The sequence below is a fragment of the Papio anubis genome, chromosome 17, assembly GCF_008728515.1.
Source record: "Papio anubis isolate 15944 chromosome 17, Panubis1.0, whole genome shotgun sequence".
Classification (NCBI taxonomy): Eukaryota; Metazoa; Chordata; class Mammalia; order Primates; family Cercopithecidae; genus Papio; species Papio anubis.
The window spans coordinates 30,279,482-30,300,576 of record NC_044992.1 but is presented as its reverse complement, the minus strand read 5'-3'; the positions used below and the strand labels follow the sequence as shown (position 1 = coordinate 30,300,576).

Sequence of the window (21,095 nt, the reverse complement as noted above, 5' to 3'; positions counted from 1 at the left end):
TGGGCAGTGTCACAGTATCTGTGACATTATTCACATTTCTTTTTTCTTTTTTCTTTTTTTTTTTTTGACACGGAGTCTTGCTCTGTTGCCTAGGCAGGAGTACAGTGGCTTGATCTCGGCTCACTGCAACCTCCGCCTCCCGGGTTCAAGCGATTCTCCTGCCTCAGCCTCCTGAGTAGCTGGGATTACAGGCACGCACCACCATGCCCGGCTAATTTTTGTATTTTTAGTAGAAACAGGTTTCACCATGTTGGTCAAGCTGATCTCGAACTCCTGACCTCAAGTGATCCACTCGCCTGGGCCTCCCAAAGTGCTGGTATTACAGGTGTGAGCCACCACACCTGGCTATTCGCATTTCTTTATCCATTCATACATTGATGGACATTTAAGGTTGCTCTCACATTTTGCCTATTGTCAATAATGCTGCAGTGAACATGAGTGTGTAAATATCTTTTCAAGATCCTGGTATCAGTTCTTTTGGATATATACCTAAAAGTGGGATTCCTGGATTGTGTGGTAGTTTTATTTTGAAGAACTTCCATACTGGTTTCCATAGCAGCTGTACCGTCTTACATTCCTGCCAACAGTGCATAAGGGTTTCAATTTCTTCACATCCTCGATAACACTTGTTATTTGTTGTTGTTTTGATAGCGGTCATTCTAATTGGTTTAAGGTGATATGTCATTGTGTTTTTGATTTGCATTTTCCTGATGATAAGTGATGTTGAGCATCTTTTCATATGCTTGCTGGCCATTTGTATATCATCTTTGGAGAAATGTCTATTCATGCTTTGCCCATTTATTTATTTACTTTTAAATTATTTTATTTTTTTGAGATAGAGTCTTGCTCTGTTGCCCAGGCTGGAGTGAAGTGGCATGATCACAGCTGTGCCCATTTTTAAATATAGGCTATTTTTTTGTGATTGAGTTATAGTGGTTCTTTATATTCTGGCTATTAACCTTTTATTCAATATATGGTTTGTAAATATTTTTTCCCATTCTTTGGGTTGCCTTTTTACTCTGTTGATCATCTTTGCTGTGCTGAAGTTTTTAAGTTTAATGTACAGTCATGTGCTACATGATGACATTTTGGTCAGTGATGGACCACATACATGACAGTGGGCCCATAAGATTATAATGGAGCATACTGCATATAGAAACCTGCTGTATGGCATTTCAGATCAAGTTGAGGAAATGATTAATATTCAGTAATAGTGTTGGGACATTTGGTTTTCCATGTGAAAAAAATATATATACCACCTAGGTTTGTGTAAGTACACCCTGATGTTCACACAGCAATAAAATAGCTAACAATGCATTTCTCAGAATGTGTCCCATTGTTAAGTGACACGACTGTAGTATTTTTTTTTTTCAGGCTTAATTCACTTTATTTTTCTTGTATAAAAACCACAACTGGAGCCTGGGTCCTCTGCATGGAGACTCTGGTGTGGGTCTTGACGAGGTGGTTAGTGAATCCCTGACAGGAAGACTTGATGAATGTATTCTCCTTCCAGAGGTCGGGAGTCAGATAGCTGTAGGTCTTAGAGATGGCATCTAAGGTGTCCTTGGTGTAGTTACCCAGGGTGGCAGTGCAGCCCCTGGCCGAGGTGTAGTTGTCATCAATACCAGCCATCGTGAGCAGCTTCTTGGGTACAGGCACTGAGACGATGCCAGTGCCCTGGGCGTAGGGATGAGGCGCACCAGCACAGAGCCGCAGTGTCCTGTCACCTTGCAAGGGACGGTGTGGGGCTTGCTGATCTTTTTCCCCCAGTAGCCTCTGCGCACAGGGACAATGGAGAGCTTGGCTGGGATGATGGCCCCGCGGATGGCCGTGGCCACCTCCTTGGAGCACTTAATACCCAGACCAACGTGGCCATTGTAGTCCACGATGGCAACAAACATCTTGAACCTGGTGCACTGGCCGGCATGGGTCTGCTTCTTGCACTGGCATAATTTTCAAAACCTCGTCCTTGAGAGAGGCAAGCCCCCAGGAAAAAGTTAGTGATCTCAGATTCCTTGATGGGCAGGGAGAAGAGATAGATATCCTCCAGGGACTTGATCTTCATGTGCTTGACCAGGCGTCCCAGCTTGGTGATAGGCATCCACTCCTTATCCTCGGCCTTGCCTCCATGAGTTCCACGACCTCAGCCCCGGCCCTGGCCCCGGATGCCACTGCTGAAACCTCCACGGAAGCTACTACGTTTCCCCTTCCCAGACTCCACCCTCGCCGGCTGCCACCAGCGTCATCCACCATTTGGTGTTTTCTCAGAGAAGCGTCTGTTTTTGTTGTGCATGTGTGCTTATGGTGTCATAGCCAAGAAATCATCACTTAGTCCAATGTCATGAAGATTTTCCCCTATGTTTTCTTCTGGGAGTTTTATGGTTTTCAGATGTTAACATTTAGGTTTTTAATCCATTTTGTGTTAATTTTTGTGTATTTTTTGCCCATATTTAAAACTTCAGTGAAATAAAATAATTTAACATTATTTGTCAGTATTATTGCCTCTGTTTACCAAGTGGACTTAGAGCCTCTAATTTAACATATATTCATTTTTTTATTTTTGAGATGGAGTTTTGCTTTTGTCACCCAGGCTGGAGTGCAATAGCATGATCTTGGCTCACTGCAACCTCTGCCTCCCGGGTTCAAGCAATTCTCATGCCTCAGCCTCCTGAGTAGCTAGGATTACAGGTGTGTGCCACCACACCCAGCTAATTTTTGTGTTTTTAGTAGAAACGGGGTTTCACCATGTTGGCCGGGCTGGTCTCGAACTCCTGATGATCCACCCTCCTCGGCCTCCCAAAGTGCTGGGATTACAGATGTGAGCCACTGTATCCAGTCCATATCTTCATTTTAAGAAATCGTTATCTGCCCGGGCGCGGTGGCTCACGCCTGTAATCCCAGCTCTCAGGGAGGCAGAGGCGGGAGGATAGCTTGAGCCCAGGAGTTCGAGACCTGCCTGGGTAATATAATGAGACCCTGTTCTCCGCAAAAAGGAAAGAAAAAAAAAGACCAAAAAAAAAATCGTTATCTACTATTGGTCCAGCAAAATGTGTGTGCATGAAATAAAGACATGGCTATAGAAGGGTAAATACTATAGTAAGAAGTCTAGGCCGGGCGTGGTGGCTGACGCCTGTAATCCCAACACTTTGGGAGGCCGAGGCAGGTGAGTAACTTTGAGGTCAGAAGTTGAAGACCAGCCCGGCCAACATGGTGAAACGCTGTCTGCACTGAAAACACACAAAAATCAGCTGGATATGGTGGTGGGCACCTGTAATCCCAGCTACTCAGGAGTCTGAGGCAGGAGAATCGCTTGAACCTGGGGAGCGGGGGTTGCAGTGAGCCGAGATCGCCCCACTGCACTCCAGCCTGGGTGACAGAGTGAAACTCCGTCTAAAAAACAAAACACGAAGAAGAGCGTAAATCAGAAGTATTAATAATAGGGACAACTGAAAAGTTTTTGTTTTGTTTTGTTTTGTTTTTTGAGACAGAGTTTCGCTCTTGTTGCGCAGGCTGGAGTGCAGTGGTGTGATCTCGGCTCGCTGCAACCTCCGCCTACTGGGTTCAAGTGATTCTCCTTCCTCTGCCTCCAGTGTAGTGGGGATTACAGGCATGCGCTACCACGCCTGGCTAATTTTTGTATTTTACTAGAGACGGAGTTTCTCCACGTTGGTCAGGCTGGTCTCAAACTCCCGACCTCGGGTGATCCGCCTGCCTCGGCCTCCTGAAGAGCTGGGATTACAGGCGTGAGCCGCTACGCCTGGCCAGGTGAAAGGTTTTTAAGCTGAGACACAGATAATCAGATTTGTGCTAGAAAAATTATTTTGGTGTAAGAGATGCATCAATGCTAGGAAGAGTGGAAACAGGAAAGTCAGTTAAGAAGCTTTAAAAAAAAAAAAAAAAAAAAAAAAAAAAAGGACTGGGTGCGGTAGCTCTATCCCAGCACTTTGGGAGGCCAAGGTGAGTGGATTACCTGAGGTCAAGAGTTCAAGACCAGGCTGGCCAACGTGGCGAAACCCTTTCTCTACTAAAAAATACAAAAAAATTGCCGGGCGTAGTGGTGGGTGCCTGTAATCCCAGTGACTCAGGGGACTGAGGCAGGAGAATCGCTTGAACCCAGGAGGCAGAGGTTGCAGTGAGCCAAGATGGCGCCACTGCATTCCAGCCTGGGCAACAGAGAGAGACTCTGTCTCAAAAAAAAAACGTATATATATATAGTAGGCAACTTAAACCATGCCAGAGGGAATTGAAAATAGGGACCTACAGGAGAAATAAGAAAGAATGAATACTAGTTGGCCCTACCCTTAATAGGAAGACCTAGGGAGAAGTTGGAATTAACTCAGATTTCCAGCCTGGGTGACTTTGAATGGCTGTGAATGGCGATGTTCTTAACAGGGATTGAGAAGGAACATAGGAATAGAACAGTGTTACCCTTGGACAGTGAGTTTAAGGTGTTGCCTGTTGGACATCTGTCATGTCTTGTCACTTTTCAATATGGGTCTGGCCCTCAGGCAATAGCAGAGATTTGAATGGAGCTGTAGAGTCACAGATTATCTTTATAGACATGTTACTTGAAGCCATACGCATAGATGAGCTCATTTGGGAGATGAATTTAAATCAAAGAGATCAAAATTTCCTTGTTTCACCTAACTAATCTTCTTAGCCAGTTACTATTATTGTGAGCGTGGCTTTTTCACCTGACCAAGTTCTTCTTGTTCCAGGAATTAAAAGATTAAGAAAACAGGCTCTATTCTTTCTTTCTGATTGATTGATATTTGGTTTCTAAAATCAATTTTCTTCTCTACATTCACAAACCCTTCTATACTTTTGTCACAGTATATACTATACACTTAAGTTTAAACCAGTTTCCATGTATGTTTTGTCTATATTATGTCTGTTATTGAGAAATAGGCATTTTTTACAAGAATTTGGCATTTTGGAAATAATCAGAAAATTTAAAAATACGTGTACCGCTTTCTCATTCTTCTCCCGACCCCTACGCCTACCCCTATCCTCAAATGCTTAGCTAGTGAAATATTAAAATGTTGTAATAGAAATTGGAGTCAAGGTCTACTGGCTGAAGAGACCATCTGTTTTCAGAGGCTGGAAGGAGAGAGAAAAAACCAATCAAGAGTCATTGGTTTGTTGCCTCTATTGTTTTATTTCTGACCTGTGCAAATAGCTTTTGAAGTGGAGACATGCTAGTTCTTGGCAACTAATACTTTCTGGGCATGCATTTTATGAAATCATAGGTATGTATCTGCCTCATTCTTTTAGGCTATGTGTTTCTCTAGTTTAAAAATCATGGCCGGGCGCGGTGGCTCAAGCCTGTAATCCCAGCACTTTGGGAGGCCGAGACGGGCGGATCATGAGGTCAGGAGATCGAGACTATCCTGGCTAACACGGTGAAACCCCATCTCTACTAAAAAATACAAAAAACTAGCCGGGCGAAGTGGCGGGCGCCTGTGGTCCCAGCATCTCGGGAGGCTGAGGCAGGAGAATGGCGTAAACCCGGGAGGCGGAGCTTGCAGTGAGCTGAGATCCGGCCACTGCACTCCAGCCTGGGCGACAGAGCCAGACTCAGTCTCAAAAAAAAAAAAAATAAATAAAAATAAAAATCATTTGCCAGTGAAGATCTGTCTGTATTCATGCAATCCTTAAATTTGTATTTACCTTACATGCATGTGTTTTAAATGTGTGTATGGAGGCTTTTTTTTGGATGCTGTAGATGGGAGAGAGTGCCATCATCTAGTATACTGTTATATGCCACATGAGATAATTGCACAGCCGGTTCTTAATTTTGAGGTTTTTCTTTTCAACAGGTTTTGCACTGATTGCAAAAATAAAGTCCTCCGAGCTTACAATATCCTTATTGGTGAACTCGACTGCAGCAAAGAAAAGGGCTACTGTGCTGCACTTTATGAAGGCTTGCGGTGCTGTCCACATGAGCGACACATTCATGTTTGCTGTGAAACAGACTTCATTGCACATCTTTTGGGTCGTGCTGAGCCAGAGTTCGCAGGAGGGTATGAGTATGTAATTTGCTAGAATGGGCTATCTAGCGCTTTGCTTCATTTTATTACTGAAAGTTTATTTTCATCACCTTCTGCCTCAGTACATATGATGTATATATAAATTAAAGTATGCCTGTAAAGATTTTGCTTCTCTTTAAAGTATGCATTTCTTAATTGACTGAAAATAGGGAAAAACTGTTCTCTGGTGTTTGGTTCAGTCCTCTGCTAGTTCTTGCTTGAAGGGAGGCAGGCTTTTTTGGCTTTCATTGTTACAGACTATCATTTTCATTTGAAAATGATTGGAAGGGATTTTTCTCCCTCTATCCATGCATTATCGTGTGTAAATTTTATTCACAATAATGGTTTTTGCGTGAGATCTTTGCAGTAGGGGATTAAGAAATGCCTTATTGAATGTAATTCATGAACTGTGTGTATTATATTATCATTACTACATAGAAACCTAAAGTATTATCTCTTTGTTGTAAAAATAAAATCAGATGATGATGTTCATAGAATAAATCAAATTCGTTTCCTTTTCTGTTTAGGGTATCAACCCTCATTTGAGTGCCTACTTTCTGCTAGAATACAAAGGCCTTTTTTATCACCAAAGTTCTGTGAACACTTGTAAAGACTAGCCTGGAGGACTCTTGCCCATGATTGAATCACTTTGGCATTGCCTTTCTCCATTCCCCCTCAAAACAAAAAACCAAATGAAGGAAAAAATGTTTTGCTATAATGGAAAGAAAAAGGAATTGTTGTGTCTACTGTGAGCTGGACACTTTCATGTGATTGCTTTGTGCCCTAAAACCCATCTCTTTAGAGCCAGTTCCTGAATTACTTTATTTTTAGCAATACGAGGACTAAGTTCTACTTGCATGTGTATTTCTCATTGGTTGTAGACATGCGTGCTTGTATATCTACATATACACGAGTGTAAATGTATAACTGTCTTGTTACTAGGTAAGCAAATTGTGTTTAAAACCTGAACTTGCAGCTATGTTATCCATCTTTCACTGTTTCAGTTAAAGATATTAGGAATTAATGTGTGATTATTCCCTTGTATAGGCGAAGAGAAAGGCATGCAAAGACAATAGATATAGCTCAAGAAGAAGTTCTGACCTGCTTGGGAATTCATCTTTATGAAAGACTGCATCGAATCTGGCAAAAACTACGGGCAGAAGAGCAGACGTGGCAGATGCTTTTCTATCTTGGTGTTGATGCTTTACGCAAGAGTTTTGAGGTAAGAACAGTGGGCTGTTCCAGTGTCTAAGATTGCTTAGTCACGTTACTGGACTGAATCTTTTTTTTTTTTTTGAGACGGAGTCTCGCTCTGTCGCCCAGGCTGGAGTGCAGTGGCTGGATCTCAGCTCACTGCAAGCTCCGCCTCCCGGGTTCATGCCATTCTCCTGCCTCAGCCTCCCGAGTAGCTGGGACTACAGGCGCCCGCCACTTCGCCCGGCTCATTTTTTGTATTTTTAGTAGAGACAGGGTTTCACCGTATTAGCCAGGATGGTCTCGATCTCCTGACCTCGTGATCCGCCCGTCTCGGCTTCCCAAAGTGCTGGGATTACAGGCTTGAGCCACTGCGCCCGGCCCCTGGACTGAATCTTAATGTAAGCCACCAGTGCCTCAAAGGACTGTCCATCACTGATAGAGCTTCATGGCTTTGGCTGGATATCATTACATGGTTTTGGGTTGGAGTGGTGGTGGTCTGGGGAACTGAGATTTAGAAGAAGTTGATGGATTTAAAAAAATGTTTTTAATCCTGTTACTTTGCCAGCCTTGGTTTTTAGACTTTCTCAGAGTAGAAAACTGAAGATGTTTAACAAGATGCTGCTATGAAACGTAACTAGTGAGGCTGGGTGTGGTGGCTCACGCCTGTAATTCCAGCACTTTGGGAGGACAAGGCAGGCGGATCACCTGAGGTCAGAAGTTTGAGACCAGCCTGACCATTCATTTCATATGATGAAACCCCATCTCTACTAAAAATACAGAAATTAGCCGGGCATGGTGGCATGTGCCTGTAATCCCAGCTACTCGGGAGGCTGAGACAGGAGAATTGCTTGAACCTGGGAGGTGGAGATTGCAGTGAGCCAAGATCACGCCATTGCACTCCAGCCTGGGCAACAAGAGTAAAACTCCGTCTCAAAAACAAAAAATGAATAAATAACTAGTGAAAAGTTAAATGCAGCCAAGGATTAAGCAGGAAATGTTAAAACCTTTAGTGAGTTTCGTTTTGCCTATTAATGTCCAATAGTATGAAGTAAATGCTGTGTGAATGCCATGGGATAAGAACTACTTTTTAGAAGCACACTGAAGGTGCTTTGTAATGCAAGTATTGGGTTCAATGCTTGTAAATTGCTAACTTTTTAAAAAATTTATTATCTATAGAGCATACGTTAAGCTGTTAAGTATTTTATATATACTAGAGCACAGTTGTAACCCTTTAAAAACTGGGTCATTGGTCCCTAATGAGAATAGGATGAAAAGTATAAATTCCAGAAGCCCATCCATGAACTTTTAAGTACCCGGTTCTGAGGAGTCTGAGGAGGTTTGTAGTAGTTGGTGAACACATTTCACATTTCTTATTCTTTTCTTTTTCTTTCTTTCTTTCTTTTTTTTTTAAGACAGAGTCTCGCTCTGTTGCTGAGTCTGGAGTGCAGTGGTGTAGTGGTGTGATCTCAGCTCACTGCAACCTCTGCCTCCCGGGTTCAAGCTATTCTCCTGCCTCAGCCTCCCAATTAGCTGGGATTATAGGCGTGCACCACCACGCCTGGCTAATTTTTTGTATTTTTAATAGAGACAGTGTTTCACCGAGTTAGCCAGGATGGTCCCTATCTCCTGACCCCGTAATTCACCCACCTCAGCCTCCCAGAGTGCAGGGATTACAGGCATGAGCCACTGTGCCCAGCCTTGTGGCTAATTGTATTTTTAGTAGAGACAGGGCTTTCACCATGTTGGTCAGGCTGGTCTGGAACTCCAGGCCTCGTGATCCACCTGCCTTGGCCTCCCAAAGTGCTGGGTTACAGATGTGAGCCACCGTGCCCGGCTCGTTATTCTTTTTCTCTTTGTATTTTTGTGCCTTCAGAGACTAGATCATCTAATCAGGTTAAATAGTTTTTTCATTATATGAGGAAATGGTATGTTTACGTTTGCTCTGTTGAAATTCTTAAATTTATGCCAGGTATGGTGGCTCACGCCTGTAATCCTAGCATTTTGGGAGGCCAAGGTGGGCGGATCACTTAAGGCCAGGAGTTCGAGACCAGCCTGGCCATCATGGTGAAACTCTGTCTCTACTAAAAATATAAAAATCAGCCAGCGTGGTGGCGCACGCCTGTGGTCTTAGCTACTTGGGAGGCTGAGGCAGGAGAATCACTTGAACCTGAGTGGTAGAGGTTGCAGTGAGCCGAGATGGTGCCACGGCACTCCAGTCTGGGTGACAGAGTGAAACTCTTTGTCTTAACAACAACAACAAAAAAAAAAACCAAAAAAATCTGAAATTTAAAACTAGAATCTTGCTGGTTTGGAATAGGAGTGTGTACATAGAAAACACAGGGGCCGGGCGTGGTGGCTCACGCCTGTAATCCCAGCACTTTGGGAGGCCGAGGTGGGCAGATCATGAGGTCAGCAGATCAAGACCATCCTGGCTAACACCGTGAAACCCCGTCTGTACAAAAAATCAGCCAGGCATGGTGGCGGGTGCCTGTAATCACAGCTACTCGGGAGGCTGAGGCAGGAGAATGGCGTGAACCTGGGAGGCGGAGCTTGCAGTGAGCCGAGATCACGCCACTGCACTCCAGCCTGGGCGACAGTGCGAGACTGTCTCAAAAACAAAACAAAACAAAACAAAAAAACGAAGTTCTGACCAATATTCACCCTCAACCTTATTTTTATAATAGATGACCGTGGAAAAAGTACAGGGTATTAGCAGATTGGAACAACTTTGTGAGGAATTTTCAGAAGAGGAACGAGTAAGAGAACTCAAGCAAGAAAAGAAACGCCAAAAACGGAAGAATAGACGAAAAAATAAGTGTGTGTGTGATATTCCTACTCCCTTACAAACAGCAGATGAAAAGGAAGTAAGCCAAGAGAAGGTAATACTTCTTAATATCAGCTCTTAAGTGTGTATGTATTGCTTTCAGATAGAAGTACAGGCCAAGTGTGGTGGCTCATGCTTGTAATCCAGCACTTTGGGAGGCCCAGGCTGGAGGATCACTTGAGCCTAGGAGTTCAAGACCAGCCTGGGCAACATAGTGGGATCCCTATCTCTCTCTATTTTTTTTTTAAATAATAAAAAAGTACGGTCGTACCTTGGTATCTGTGGGGTTTGATTCCAGGACTTCCTGTAGATACCAAAATCTGCAGATGTGCAAGTTCCTGATGTAAAATGGTATAATATTTGCATATAGTCTATGCATATCGTCCTTATACTTTTATTTCTGAGACAGGGTCTCACTCTGTCACCCAGACCGGAGTGCAATGGCACAGTCATGGCTCACTGCAGTGTTCATCTCTCAGGCTCATGTCATCTTCCCACCTGAGCTTCCCAAGTAGCTGGAACTACAGGCGCACCCCACCAGGCCCAGCTAATTTTTTGTATTTTTTGTAGAGATGGAGTTTCACCATGTTGTTCAGGCTGGTCTCGAGCCTGTGGGCTCAAGCAATTCTCCCACCTCAGCCTCCCAAAGTGCTAGAATTACAGGCATGAACCACCATGCCTGGCCTCTTGTATTCTTAAATTATCTCTAAATTATAATACCTAATGCAACGTAAAAGCTATGTAGGGCTGGGCATGGTGGCTCACGCCTGTAATCCCAGCTACTTGGGAGGCTGAGGCATGAGAATTTCTTGAACCCAGGAGGCAAAGGTTGCTGTGAGCCGAGATCGTGCGACTGCATTCCAGCCTGGGCGACAGAGTGAGACTTTCTCAAAGTAAATAAATTAAAAGCTGTTTAAATAGTTGTTATACTGTATTGTTTAGGAAATAAGGACAAGAAATAAGTCTGTACCTGTTCAGTACAGATACAGGTTGATTTTTCCCCCCCAAATATTTTCAATTCTTGGTTGAATTTATGGATGCAGAACCCACAGATACGGAGGGTTGACTGTATTGCGTTTTGCTAGATTTGGGCATTTTTACTATGCTTTTCCAGTTGTGAGCTCCTGCAGTTTTTATATCAGCTTTTTTCCTACTGTAGTCTGTATAAGCCAGAATTTTAATGTCATGTCTTTGTTTTATAAAGACAATGTTTGGTAATTATATCTTTACCTGACTTTAATGTACTATTAGATCAAAATCAAAATGTAGAAAGCCATCTCTGTGCATGACCTAGAGCAGTTCTCAACTTTTTGGTCTTAGGATCCCTTTATATTCTTAAAAATTAAAGTACTCAATGAGCTTTTGTTTATGTGGGTTATACTTACCAGTATTTACTGTAGTAGAAATTAAAAGATAAATTTTAAACTCCTTCAAAAATAATGTTGACTAAATATTTTTTCAAAAATATTTTCTAAAATGAGAATGAGAAGAATGGTATTATATTTTTTTTGCAGACATCTTTAATGTTAGTCTTAAAAGGAATAAGCTAGGTTCTTTTTGTTTTGTTTTGTTTTGTTTTTGTGAGACAGAGTCTCGCTCTGTTGCCAGGCTGGAGGGCAGTGGCACGATCTCGGCTAACTGCAACCTCCACCTCCCAGGTTCAAACGATTCTCCTGTCTCAGCCACCCGAGTAGCTGGGACTACAGTTGTGCACCACCATGCCCAGCTAATTTTTGTATTTTTAGTGGAGACGGGATTCACCATGTTGGCCAGGATGGCCTCGATCTCTTGACCTCATGAACCGCCCGCCTCAGCCTCCCAAAGTGATGGTATTATAGGCGTGAGCCACTGAGCCCAACCGAATAAGCTAGATTCTTGTATCTGCTTCTGCATTCAGTCTGTTTCCATTTATTGGCTTGGTTGAAGCATATGAAGAAAGTCTAGTCTCACACAGATATATATGGTAGGAAAAGTATTTTATTTTGGAGACAGGGTCTCGCTCTGTCACCCATGCTGGATTGCAGTGGCAGATCTTGGTTCACTGCAACCTCCGCCTCCTGGGTTCAAGCAATTTTCGTGCCTCAGCATCCCAAGTAGCTGGGACTACAGGTGTCTACCACCATGCCCGGCTAATTTTCTTTTGTATTTTTAGTAGAGACAGGGTTTTGCCATGTTGCCCAGGCTGGTCTCGAACTCCTGAGCTTAGGCAGTCTGCCCACTTCTGCCTCCCAAAGTGCTGGGATTACAGGAGTGAGCCACTATGCCTGGCTGGGAGCAGCATTTTAATGTAAAACTTTTCAGATAGTTGTGGATATTCTTCGATACTACACTTTCACCAGTGGTAGTTTCTAAAAGATTCATTGCAATATGGAATCTGATGCCTTATCAATGACCATTTTGTACTCTGTTAAAGTAGAATCCATTGGACTATATTGGACTTTGAATAGATCTTTTACTCATGCATTGTTTCGTAACATCATGCATTGGAATTTATTTCAAAGTTCACTGAGTTATGCAGGTCAGAAAAGTCTAAGTATTAGGAAGCTTCAAGTTCATAGTACTGCTGGTTGCAAGGCCAAAATTCTGATTGTTGTTTCAGTGTTTGAATTTTATCATTGACAACAGTTGTTGTTCATTGTTTCTCTTGAAGTAGCAGACTGACTTCATTCATTTTTGAGAAAGTGCCTGCTAAATATCTAAGTCTGAATAACTATAGTTTGTCTCTCAGTTATTCTTTCAAGTGAACTTGATGTTCTAGGAAAAAAGTTCAGCTTGCACCTCAAAAAGTTGCACAAGTATGTTTCCTTGAGACAGCTGCAACAGAAGTGCTTTAAGCATATTTCTCGAAGTTTGTCACATGGACTTTTTTTTTTTTTGAGACAGTCTCACTCTGTGGTCCACATTGGAATGCAGTGGTGTAATCTTGGCTCACTGCACCCTCTGCTGTCCTGGTTCAAGCAATTCTCTTGCCTCAGCCTCCTGAGTAGCTGGGATTACAGGCACCTGCCACCTTGCCTGGCTAATTTTTGTGTTTTTAGTAGAGACAGGATTTCACCATCTTGGCTAGGCTGGTCTTGAACTTCTGACCTCAAGTGATCCACCTGCCTCAGCCTCCCGTAGTGCTGGGATTGCAGGTATGAGCCACTGCACCTGGCCCCACATAGACTATTAAAAAGATTTCTGTTGTCAGGGCGTGGAGGCTCATGCCTGTAATCCTAGCACTTTGGGAAGCCATGGCAGAAGGATTGCTTAAGGCCAGGAATTCAAGACTAGCCTGGGCAACATAATGAAACCCTATCTCTACAAATGAATAAAAAAAGTAGGCCTGGTGGTGTGCTTCTGTAGTCCTAGCGACTTCAGAGACTGAGGCAGGAGGATTGCTTGAGCCCAAGAGTTTGAGACTGCAGTAAGCCATGATTATACGACTGTACTCTAGCCTAGGTGACAGAGGGAGACCCTACTCAAAAAAAAAAAAAAAAGGAAAAAGCATATGTATTTGTGGTTGATATTTAATACAATTAATATTTTTACAGCTTCCTCAAAGACATTCATAAGTGAAATATCTATTTTTGTGAGAGCACTTGACAATTGAAGAATATAGTGATTCGGCTGGGCATGATGGCTCATGCCTGTAATCCCAGCACTTTGGGAGGCCGAGGTGGGTGGATCACCTGAGGTCGGGAGTTCGAGACCAGCCTGACCCACATGGAGAAACCCCATCTCTACTAAAAATGCAAAATTAGCTGGGCTTGGTGGCACATGCCTATAATCCCAGCTACTTGGGAAGGCTGAGGCTGGAGAATCGCTTGAAGCTGGGAGGTGGAGGTTGCAGTGAGCCAAGATCGCGCCATTGCACTCCAGCCTGGGCAACAAGAGCAAAACTCCGTCTCAAAAAAAAAAAAAAAAAAAGAATACAGTGATTCTAAGTACACCTTGGTTGGCACTGTCTTGATTCATGCTAAGGACGAATATCTTTACCCACCATTACTTTTGTACTGTCAGTGTAAGTGTCGGTATAATGAAAACGCCACATCTTAGTGTTATGATGAAAATAGTTTTGATCTAGGGAATAAAGTATAGCTGTTACGGAGTAAAGCTCTTGACTGTCTCTTAATGTTGATCCTTAAAGGAAACAGACTTCATAGAAAATAGCAGCTGCAAAGCCTGTGGCAGTACTGAAGATGGTAATACTTGTGTAGAAGTAATTGTTACCAATGAAAATACATCATGTACCTGTCCTAGCAGTGGCAATCTTTTGGGGTCCCCTAAAATAAAGAAAGGTGAGTAAATAGTTTCTTTTTAAAATCAACTGTTAACGCTATTCTTTCTTAATGTTAAATGTAAGAGCTTTTAGAGATTCTGTGAGCTGGAATTTTAAAACTGCTTTATAGTCCCAAGAATATCATATAATTTAGTCAGATACTTAATTTCCTTTTTCTTTATGTTCTTTGACGTATTTTTTGACAAAAACAAAAAATGGTAAATTCCTAATCGTATTTTCATTATTTAATTTACTTTCTACTTTAAAAAAAAAATCCTTCATTGGAAATGTTCTACTTTTAATAAGCCGTTAATTATGAGATTTTTCTGTGGTCCCCAATGGGTTCACTCTTTGTCCTAATATACTTATTGGTATGTTAATTGTAACTCTCACTTGATTTATTCTCAGGCTTATCTCCACACTGTAATGGTAGTGATTGTGGATATTCATCTAGCATGGAAGGGAGTGAAACAGGTTCTCGGGAGGGTTCAGATGTTGCCTGCACTGAAGGCATTTGTAATCATGATGAACACGGTAGGTTCACATTAAGTTTCCCAGTTATTTCTACTACATGGCTGAGTTAACGTAACTAAGAAGGATTATTGATTTCTGCAGGTGATGACTCCTGTGTTCATCACTGTGAAGACAAAGAGGATGATGGTGATAGTTGTGTTGAATGTTGGGCAAATTCCGAAGAGAACAACATAAAAGGAAAAAATAAAAAGAAGAAAAAGAAAAGCAAGATATTGAAATGTGATGAACATGTAAGTGTCATAACTTATAATTCTTAAACCTTTGCTGTTGAGAGAACACTTGTTTTCTTTGGAGTGGCATATGTGTAGCTTAGCTGCTAGGATTTACTTTTTTAAGAATGAGTTCTTTATGCAGTTCCATTTGTTGCTCATCGTGTGAGAGTGTGTGTCGGGGGCACAGAGAGATGTGGTCATTTGTCCAACAGTCCTTGTGAGTCAGAAATTCAATTCTTCTTTTTATACTTTTATAAGCTATGTAATCTTAAACAATTTGTTTAGTCCCTATCATATTAGGTTCTAATAAGGTGAAGTGAATGTATATTGGCAGGTGTGGCATAGTGTCTAGTACATAGTAAGTGCCTGGTAAATGAATGCCAGCTGTTGCTATTGCTTAGTATTCCTTCTAAAGGTTTAATACTATGTCAGGATTTTTTTTTTTTTTTTTTTTAATTATTATTGAGATGGAGTCTCACTCTGTCACCTATACTAGAGTGCCGTGGCACAATCTTGGCTTACTGCAACCTCTGTCTCCCAGGTTCAAGCAGTTCTCCTGCCTCAGCTTCCCAAGTAGCTGGGATAACAGGCACATGCCACCATGGCTGGCTAATTTTTGTGTTTCAGTAGAGATGGTGTTTTGCCATGTTGGCCAGGCTAGTCTTGAACGCTTGACCTCAGGTGATCCACCTGCCTTGGCCTCCCAAAGTGCTGAGATTGTAAGTGTGAGCCACTGTGCCTGGCTTTTTTTTTTTTTTTTTTTTTTCTTTAAAGAATAATTGCTATTATTTCATGCCTTTTTACCTGTGAAATCCTTTGCTGTGGTATCAGATCCAGAAGCTTGGAAGCTGTATTACAGATCCAGGTAATCGAGAGACCTCAGGAAATACCGTGCACACAGTGTTTCACCGTGACAAGACCAAAGATACACATCCTGAAAGCTGTTGCAGCTCTGAGAAGGGTGGGCAGCCACTACCTTGGTTTGAGCATAGGAAAAATGTACCACAGTTTGCAGAACCTACAGAAACATTGTTTGGTCCCGATTCTGGAAAAGGTGCCAAGAGCTTAGTTGAACTCCTTGTAAGTATTCCCTGTGGTCTTACTGTATATAATGGTTTGGGAACAGGGTGGATGTGGGAGGGGTTAGTATTTGAGGGCTTAAGGTAGGTAATGGAAGCAAGCTTATAAAAAATTAAGGGTAGTATTTCATTATTCTTTGGGGGCTTCATTTCTGTCCTTCCACTCATGGTTTATGCATCTGCTTTGGAGCACGTTTCCATGGCTGCTTCTGTCTCAGTAGAAGACATTATAGGTACTCCTTGAGTTACAGTGGGGTTATATTCCAGTAAACCCATTATAACTCAAAAATACTGCTGAGTCGAAAATACATTCAACACCCCAATAAACCCTTTGTAAAGTAAAAAAAAAAAAAAAAAAATCCCACGTAAGGCTGGGTACGGTGGCTCATGCCTGTAATCACAGCACTTTGGGAGACAGAGGTGGGCAGATCATGAGGTCAGGAGATCAGCACCATCTTGGCCAACATGATGAAACACCGTCTCTACTAAAAATACAAAAATTAGCTGGGCATGGTGGTGCATGCTAGTAGTCCCAGCTACTCGGGAAGCTGAGGCAGGAGAATCACTTGAGGCCAGGAGGCGGAGGTTTCAGTGAGCTGAGATCGTGTCACTGTAATCCAGCCTGGTGACAGAGTGAGACTTCCTCTCAAAAAAAAAAACCTGGCCGGGCGTGGTGGCTCACGCCTGTAAGCCCAGCACTTTGGGAGGCCGAGGCGGGCGGATCACGAGGTCAGGAGATCGAGACCCTCCTGGCAAACATGGTGAAATCCTGTCTCTACTAAAAATACAAAAAATTAGCCAGGCATGGTGGCGGGCACCTGTAGTCCCAGCTACTTGGGAGGCTGAGGCAGGAGAATGGCGTGAATCCGGGAGGCGGAGCTTGCAGTGAGCTGAGATGGCGCCACTGCAATCCAGCCTGGGCTACGGAGCACCCAATAAAAAAAAAAAAAAAAAACCTGAGTGTAAGTCAGGACCATCTGTAGTTGGGAGAAAGGATAGAGGTAGCATTATATTCAGGAGTCTGCCTCCCTGAAGCGGGTTACTGTAAGTAAACTTTGCCTTTCTGATTGGCAAGTTATAGTAGCCACCCTTCCATACCAGGAAGAATGTACAGTTTGAACTAGAGGCTGCTTTCTTCTTTTATGTGTCATGTAGGATAAGACTCCAGTTCCTGAGACTTTTTACCTGATTCCAACTGACCCAGTGCATAGTATAGGTGGCCCTTGGAGGAGGGAAGGAAGGAGAAGAGTGGTATCTTTTCCATTAGAGTCCTAATGAAACCAAATCCTTTGGAATACTAGCTTTTTTCTTTTTTGAGACGGAGTTTTGCTCTTATTGCCCAGGCTGGAGTGCAGTGGTGTGATCTCGGCTCACCACAACCTCTGCCTTCTGGGTTCAAGTGATTCTCCTGCCTCAGCCTCCCGAGTAGCTGGGATTGCAGGCTTGTGCCACCACGCCTGGCTAATTTTGTATTTTTCGTAGAGATTGGGTTTCTCCATGTTGGTCAGGCTGGTCTCAAACTCCCGACCTCAGGTGATCTGCCCACCTCAGCCTCCCAAACTGCTGGGATTACAGGCGTGAGCCACCATGCCTGGCTAGTTTTTTTCTTTTTTATGGTTGTAAAGTTTCAATATTTATTTATTTATTTATTTATTTTTTGAGGAGTCTCCCTCTGTTGCCCAGGCTAGATAGAGTGCAGTGGCATGATCTTGGCTTACTCTAGCCTCTGCCTCCCAGGTTCAAGTGATTCTCCTGCCTCAGCCTCCCAAAAATGCTGGAATTACAGGTGTGAGCCACCACCTGTATAAGTTCAATGTTTAAAAGTTTAAAAGTTTTAATGGTTGTAAAAGTTTAATGGTGATGCTGTGTAACTTACTTCTTAAGTAAGAAATGGTTATCTTTTACTTAGTTTGTAGAGATGAATGTTTCAAGATAGGACTAGCTAGAGATAAGTCCGGCTACTTAAAATGTGGTAACTAGTTGTAACATCTTCAATTAGTTTTTTTTTGGTTGTTGTTGTTGTTGTTTTTGGTTTTTTTTTTTTTTTTTTTTTTTTTTTTGTGAGAAGGAGTCTCACTCTGTCACCCAGTCTGGAGTGCAGTGGCGCGATCTCGGCTCCCTGCAAGCTCCGCCTCCTGGGTTCACACCATTCTCTTGCCTCAGCCTCCTGAGTAGCTGGGACTACAGGCGCCTGCCACCACGCCCGGCTAATTTTTTTGTATTTTTAGTAGAGACGGGGTTTAACTGTGTTAGCCAGGATGGTCTCGATCTCCTCATCTCGTGATCCGCCTGCCTCGGCCTCCCAAAGTGCTGGTATTACAGGCGTGAGCCACCGTGCCCGGCCCAATTAGTTATTTTTTTAAGACCAAGGTATGGTGGTAGTTTGCTAGGCTCATAGGCTTCTAGGAGAAATTATAGATTCAAGGTTTCAACTCAAGGGGTTAGATTTTATTCTCACTACTTTGTTAGGCAGAATGACATGATGCTTATTCTGCAAACACTCCAATTAAAGGCTTTATGTGACCGAACTGAAACTAAAAAGTTAGACTGGTTTAATGTTTAGCTGTCCTCCATTACATATCTTTTTGCGTTCTTAAGTCATAGTCTTAACTGCTGCTTTGATTTGCAGGATGAGTCTGAATGTACTTCAGATGAGGAAATCTTTATCTCACAAGATGAAATACAGTCATTTATGGCTAATAACCAGTCTTTCTACAGCAATAGAGAACAATACCGACAGCATCTGAAGGAGAAATTTAATAAATACTGCCGCTTAAATGATCACAAGAGGCCCATTTGTAGTGGCTGGTTGACAACGGCTGGAGCAAATTAAATAAATAAAATAGCTCTGTCTTTCAATGAAACACTCACGATGACTACTGCGCCTTCTCTTTCAAAAAACTCTTAATTTAGTGACTTATGGCAAAATTTTATCTTAAATCAATGTGATTCTTTCTTGTTTTGGGAGACGGTGGAGGTATCCTCATTAGTTTGTTCTTTCTTCAGGCTTGTGTCTTTAGTTGCGTGGCTGCGCAGGCCTGCCATATGATTTAAGCCATCTCTTTTCATTAAATGTTTCTCTTCCTGTGAGACTTACTAAAGCAACTTAGTGGCAAAAAGTAATGTTGTACTTATAATTCTGTACAGAAATGACAATGAGCTGAATATATGGTTTTACAAAGTAGACATCCACTTGCAAAATGTTTGGATGTAATGTTAAAGCGCAATGTGCAAAATTTAAAATAAAGAATATTTATTAATATGCACAGTAAAATTTGGTGTACATGTTTCTACTTAATGTGTGGCAGTACTTTAGTATTTGCCACTTGTGGACTTAGTGCTTGTCCAGTGTTGATGTTAGAAAGGGTGAAGGGGCCGGGCGCAGTGGCTCAAGCCTGTAATCCCAGCACTTTGGGAGGCCGAAACGGGCGGATCACGAGGTCAGGAGATGGAGACCATCCTGGCTAACACAGTGAAACCCCGTCTCTACTAAAAATACAAAAAAATTAGCCAGGCGTGGTGGCGGGCGCCTGTAGTCCCAGCTACTTGGGAGGCTGAGGCAGGAGAATGGTGTGAACCCGGGAGGCGGGGCTTGCAGTGAGCCGAGATCCGGCCACTGCACTCCAGCCTGGGCGACAGAAGGAGACTCCATCTCAAAAATAAATAAATAAATAAATAAAAGAAAGGGTGAAGGACAGAGATACAGACTGTTGAAGACAAAAATCTTCCTTTGATGAGAATTGACAACTGAGAAAAGCAGTTTTCCAGTCTTTTTCTTTTGAGGAGATACTTTAAATACTCGCTAACATCTTACTTTCCCATGAGACTTTTAACTGCTTTATTAAAAGTTCCCTAATACATAACACAAAGTACCTCTTAAATTCAGAGGTTCATATTGACCTAGAAGAATAAAAACAAAACTTGGCAGAATTTCAACCAAGGGTTGCCGGATAAGTAATTGCTCAACATGTAAGACTGGGCTCAGAAGGCTGCACTGAGTGCTAACCACATTGTGGGCTGTGCATGTGAGGTTCAGCCTTATCTGGTGTCCAGTAACAAAGTCACTGTGGTCTTACAGTTTACTGCTGTCACAGCTGTGAGTACCGAAGGAGAGAGTTTCCCCCAGGAATAGCATTTTGCTGACATTTAAAAGATCGAGTCAAATAGCTCGGTAGACACATGATGCTTAGAGGTTTGTGTCTACATGTTTATAATACTTGGTGGCAGCATACAAACTGTGGGACAATCAGTACTTCTGTGCAATGGAGGTGGAGTGAATTTTATGTGCTTTTAATCAGATTTTGAGTTAGATTTCAAGTGGGTAGCAGCAGAAACTTAGATTGAATTTTCATAGTGTCATTTCTTGGATCCACTTCCTGAGTTGTTTTTCAAATCTAAATGTTGTATAGGAATGAGGCAGAGGTAGAAGGACTCCTCTTGGACCCTTTTTGATTTCATCCCAGAATCTAAAATATGACTGTGGGTCTCCCACAGCCCTTGGCTCAGAGGCGAATCCCCTCTTCACCACTGTTAGAGTCAAATGTTCTTTTGAGATCCCTAAAAGCAAAGGCTGTTTTAATTCAGTTTTAATCTTTGCCATTGGGGCCAAACACAGGATAGGCAAATGAGTGTTTTTGAATGAATAAACAAGTCACATTCACTGCTTACTCCATTGCTTGCTGGGAGGGAGTCAGGTGGTTATTCAAAGATGCTTTTTCTTTAAGAGAATGGCTATATTAAGTACGCAGTTTTCAGCACTTTTAGCAAAGCGAGCTCTGCTCTGAACAAAACCAACAACCCAAGAAGCGATAATGATGTGAAGACAGTTTAGGAGCACATCCCTGGCCTAAGACTGGACTGCCTGTGGCCCAAAGCATGCTTCACCACTTCAGTATACTCATCTTTAAAATTAAGATACCAATATGTGCTATCTCAGAGCGGTTGTGCAGATTCGTTACT

The 21,095-nt window shown here is 42.5% G+C and overlaps 1 protein-coding gene across 5 annotated transcripts in view; it reads left to right on the top strand.

Moving 5' to 3' along the window:
- Window positions 1-19,410, top strand: part of GGNBP2 (gametogenetin binding protein 2) — a 52,052-nt gene extending 32,642 nt beyond the window's left edge. For 3 of the 5 annotated variants that reach the window (XM_009190414.4, XM_009190411.4, XM_009190413.4), the window contains 8 exons: window positions 5,820-6,029; window positions 7,077-7,251; window positions 9,911-10,105; window positions 14,180-14,330; window positions 14,720-14,845; window positions 14,927-15,075; window positions 15,889-16,137; window positions 18,766-19,410. In XM_009190414.4, the coding sequence (XP_009188678.1) occupies window positions 5,820-6,029; window positions 7,077-7,251; window positions 9,911-10,105; window positions 14,180-14,330; window positions 14,720-14,845; window positions 14,927-15,075; window positions 15,889-16,137; window positions 18,766-18,969 (1,459 nt within the window). In that variant the 3' untranslated portion in view covers window positions 18,970-19,410. The remainder of the gene's footprint in view (window positions 1-5,819; window positions 6,030-7,076; window positions 7,252-9,910; window positions 10,106-14,179; window positions 14,331-14,719; window positions 14,846-14,926; window positions 15,076-15,888; window positions 16,138-18,765) is intronic. The other 2 variants (XM_003912870.3, XM_009190412.4) reach the window with 1 other exon arrangement.
- Window positions 19,411-21,095: the final 1,685 nt, after the last annotated feature.